At 42.3% G+C, this 4,591-nt stretch overlaps 1 protein-coding gene across 1 annotated transcript; it reads right to left on the reverse strand.

The window, feature by feature from the left end:
• Positions 1-642: 642 nt before the first annotated feature.
• Positions 643-3,733, reverse strand: RPL7 (ribosomal protein L7). Its single transcript, XM_037039735.1, has 7 exons — positions 3,634-3,733; positions 2,797-2,902; positions 2,339-2,505; positions 1,682-1,819; positions 1,451-1,560; positions 1,032-1,241; positions 643-709 (listed from the first exon to the last, which is right to left on the reverse strand). Exons 1-6 carry the CDS (start codon positions 3,645-3,647, stop codon positions 1,033-1,035), a joined length of 744 nt encoding a protein of 247 aa, XP_036895630.1. The 5' UTR covers positions 3,648-3,733; the 3' UTR covers positions 643-709; position 1,032.
• Between the last annotated feature and the right edge of the window lie 858 nt (positions 3,734-4,591).

The following is a 4,591-nucleotide window of genomic DNA, read 5'->3' on the forward strand; positions in this document are numbered from 1 at the left end:
ACTGTTATTGTATATACACTTATGTTATACTGTAAACTTTCAGTTCACTGTCAGGTAAGATGACATACAAAACATAGAAGAATATAATTTATAAAATACCAAAACTCATTATTTAAAATTTTTGCTCAGTAGTTTCACTTTAGGCGTGCCAAAATAACTCAGATCAGTGGACACTAATTTCTTCCTTTGTAATATATACAATATGTAACGGAAAACTTACCAAAATATGGACAAAAGACACAAAACAAGAATATAAAAACACATTTACATGGTTCTCTATAGGCAAGCCAAAGCCTGAAAAAAAAATAGAGTTTCAACAATAACTTACTTTTATATATGTTGTTTTTATTACCTTACCTACAAGTCACAAAGGCCTGTGAACTAGGCAAAAGGCTGCCTCAATGGCACAATTCAAATTGTAGAAATAAAACCCCTTTCATATAGAAAGGGATCTGTACAAAAGGGATTTGGGAATCCCTTTCCTAAATCCAAGAAATGTTTTTCATAAGCTACAAACTGGACCTTACGTTCTGGATGCGATGGTTTTTGATTTGGCGTAATTTCATCATATAGCAAGTGGTGCCATAATAGTTAAGGGACATCAGAACAAGCTAACAAAAAAGTCACCAAGACAACATAATGTATGTCAATTTTAAAGCAGTTCCTGTTTATTAACTGACCAGATTACAAAAATGACCATGGTAGATACCTGTAAGAGAGAAAAAAAAACTATTATTAAAGAAACAACTTTAACAGCTAATAATTAACATAAATTAGAAATTTACATGGAAGTGTCAATCCCATTTCTTTTTAAGTAGGGAAAAACAGGCTTTTTCTTCCCTCCATAAATATCCTCAAAAGGAGTAACCAAACCAACTGTAATCATTTGAGATGGTTGATTCCCACTCCCTCCCAACTAAATATATGGATTAGAACTCAACCAAACCCTATTCGACATTTAATGGAGAAGACACTTGAGATTATACCACTTTTACTGTAGTATTAAGTAAACTTTTCAAGAAGTTACTCACCTTAGTTCATCCTTCTAATAAGCCTGTTGATCTGGTCTTCCCTATTACCAGCATCTCCACCTTCTACAAAATGGGTGGTCTTTTTCTTCATTCCACCTCTTGGAGAAGATAATTTGAAGGGCCACAGGAAGTTGTTTGCTTCTTTGAAGCGTTTTCCAACAGTATAGATCTCATGAATCAGATCCTCCATGCAGATTATGCCATATTTACCTGAACATTTTACCGTTAAGATGATTAGAACTAAGTTTTTAAATATTATTAAGTTTTAAAGTACTCAACAAGCACAATTATATATAGGATGTAACAGAGTTAAAAAGTAAATCAATAGTAAAAAGAGAAAAACACAGGGCCACAAGACACCAGAAAACATCAACTTATTTATCTAATATCAAACTTTTCCTCAAAGAGATAGAACCTACCAAGAGATCGAGCAATCAATGCATTATCTGTCAGGGCAATTCGTTTTTTGTTGATTTTCCCATACCCACGCTTGTAGATCAATTCATTTACTGACTTCAGGTTAGGGTACCTGAAACATGAAAAACAAATATAAATGACCAGAGAATATGGTTATTGTCAAAACACCTAAAATTCATCTTGCTAACATAGCCAATTTACCAAACAGAAATCAAAGGAAAAGACAGACTTACCCCCATGCAATATATGGTTCCACAATTCTCAGCATGTTAATTGAAGCCTTGTTGAGCTTAACAAAGGTACCATTGAAGATCTGGCGAAGGCGAAGAAGCTGCAGCACCTTTCGGACCTTTGGGCTCACACCATTGATACTGGAGTGAAAAAAAAGACCAAAAATTCACTGGCATTTTATAAGAATCTTTATTAATAAGAAAGTATTACAATTTTGGACAACCCAAGTCCAACCTAAATAGACAGAAATCCTTTCGTGTTACCAAGACCACTGGTGTTTTCCTCATTTAGGTAAAATTTTGTATCACTGCTCCCAGTTTGCCTCCTTTTCAAAGTAAATTGTCTTTGGACACAAATCTATTACATTTAAACTTCCCCTCACCCTTTCACCACTTCTTAGTTAACGTAAGTCTACACTTTAGAACTTTCGAACTTCATCACAAGGACAGTGAACTGAAGTCCAGCGCTCAATCAGAGAATGGACAGGAGCTTTGGGCACAGGTCTTCCAATTAAACCATTAAAATATTGTCCCCTTGTTAAAGCTACCCCCAAAGTATTTTTATTCCAGAGCCAAGGCCTCCAGAAGTAATGTTTAATTTTGCTGGAACTGCATAGTTTTCCCTTCAAAACCAGACTGCGGTAAAAAAAACGAACTTACCCTCTGATCCTGATGACAAATGCCAATTTGGGTTCTGCAGGTACATAGAAGTTGCCAGCTTTTCTTGCCATTCTAGCCATTCGAATCTCAGTTCTGTACATCTGCCTATATTCCTTGTGATAGTGCTTAGCTTTCTCATAGATAAGCTTCCTCCTAGCCTTTCGAAGCTGAAAATGAATGATCAGTTAGTCATCTGATTTCCAGCTCCCAAACACAATTAGCAATATGATTTTCCTAGAAAAAAACTAATCTTCCCTTGCAACTTTTTTCTTGCCAATCTGCACTAACATTATGAGAAGCAGATGCCACCTTCACTTGAGATGCCACTTTGAGGAGCTAACCAAGCTCACTGGGTACAGTGGGCTAAATAAACAACTCCTGTTAAGACTAACACCCTCCTCCTTTTCAACCCCAAAGCCTCTTTTTACAGGGTAAGTACCTCAAAAAAGTTTCCTTACCATCTTTTGGGCAAACTTCTTTCTCAGGCGCTTGATTTTCAGCTCTGCGAAATTCCTTCGCTTTTTCTTAAGGGTTTCTGGCACAGCAGGAACCTTCTTCTTCTTCCTAGTATTCACAAACAACATTAATACTTCAAAAAGCTCACAGCACTGCACCATACTGAGCGTCACTTAACAGTAGTATTAATGTATTAGTATTAATACAACAGTAGTAATATTATCATTAGCTCTAACACTAGTACCTTTAATTGTTCTAGTCTGCTACAGCACGAGGTGCAGATTTTAGGCAATTTCTATGCTAACAACCACCTATAACAGGGACATTACTTAACCGGCAGCCGCAAAGACAGCCGAGTCCCAGCCTCCCTCCCCACGAGAAACTACTTCAAGACACTGATCCCCAAACTTTCAACAAGGTCTTAGGCTTCCCCCAAATAAAAAATAGCTCCAGAAAAACAACAACAACCAAAAAAAACCAGTACCATCTGGTTTAGGCCTCAAGCTCCACATGCTGAGACCGAAGGGCCAAAGGCAGGAACGCCTAGACCAAGTACCACCCAAGCGCGAACTCATGTCAGAGTGGACTGGGCAACCAGCCGATTCCACACATACTCAGCTCTCACACCTCGCCTCGTTTCCAATAATTCCTAAACCTCCGCCCCAAGGCCTCCTGCATCCCATGTTAGCCTCTGGCCACCACCAGTATCACAAGACGTCATAAACACACAGATAAGTGGGCAAAGATACAGTCTACAGTTGGACCACGAGACAGTGAGCCAAAAGGCCTCCGATCTCGAGGATGGAAGAGGATTCTCTAAGGATGAAAGAGCAACTTACTCGGCGCCCTCCATGGTTCCAGCCGGAAAAAAAAGAAAAGAGGAAGTTGGCGCATGCGCACTGTTCACTTAAAAGAGTGCGAAGCCCCACGACTCATAGGTATTCCAGGATAAGCCAGAAAAGAAGTCAGAACTGAAAACTTGCAGACGCAAAATTAAGAAATGCCCTATTCAGCCTCTTAGGATCAAGTTCAGGATAAAATTTTATGGGGAAAACCAGCATGTATTAGTTAGGCTTTTTAAGCAACAAGAGCAAAGAATGCTGACACCTTGACTGCTCGGGGTCCTAGTCCTCAAGCCGCGTTTAACCCGGTACAGCACGAATTCCAACCACTAATGTACGCAAATAACACGCCGCTGGGGTGCGAACTACAAATCCCAGCATGTACCAGTTCTCTTGCCCACCCGCTGGGAGGGCAACGCTTGGCCGGGACTGTAGACAGCCACTACGGTCGTGATTCCAGCCAAAAAAAATGAGAGTCTTTTGGCCGACATTGCAAAGGGCTATCTGCGATTCCCAAGTCGCTCCCGAGACCCGGCTTTAACTGCCTTTTCGGCTCTGTCAAACCCAGTCACAGCCTCCGGCACCCCAGGTTGCCGTGCTGCCGAGGTCCTTTCGTTCCTCAGTGTGAGGGGCTGTCTTCCGCAGCGCCTGACTGCAGGTGGAGTCGTCCAGTGTCCCGTGGTTAAGTAAAGTGGTGAGACTGGGACAGCGAGGATCGGACGCCCACAGGAGGATGGCCGGGACACTGCCAACTACCGGGCCTGGCAGGCGGAGGCCGGGACACCCCACGGCAGGGGGCGTGAGTCGCGAAGGGAGGTGCGACGAGGGTTGGAAGCTGCGGCCACGGCCATGTGAGAGGGGCTGCCCCTCCGCGGCTCGGCTGACGGCTGGCGGGCCGGGGGCTGGGCCGGGGGCGGGGTGCGCCCGGGGGCGGGGAGGGCCGAGCGGAGGGAGG

Source organism: Sturnira hondurensis, unplaced genomic scaffold (genome assembly GCF_014824575.4).
Source record: "Sturnira hondurensis isolate 20B ecotype Veracruz unplaced genomic scaffold, ASM1482457v3 Scaffold0025406, whole genome shotgun sequence".
NCBI lineage: Eukaryota > Metazoa > Chordata > Mammalia > Chiroptera > Phyllostomidae > Sturnira > Sturnira hondurensis.

Excerpts from the sequence above, each read along its gene's own strand:
- RPL7 (XM_037039735.1), bottom strand. Across the intron at positions 2,506-2,796 it reads AGAAGTTTGCCCAAAAGATG|CTTCGAAAGGCTAGGAGGAA; the intron begins GTAAGGAAACTT and ends ATTCATTTTCAG. Across the intron at positions 1,242-1,450 it reads ATTGATTGCTCGATCTCTTG|GTAAATATGGCATAATCTGC; the intron begins GTAGGTTCTATC and ends TAAAATGTTCAG.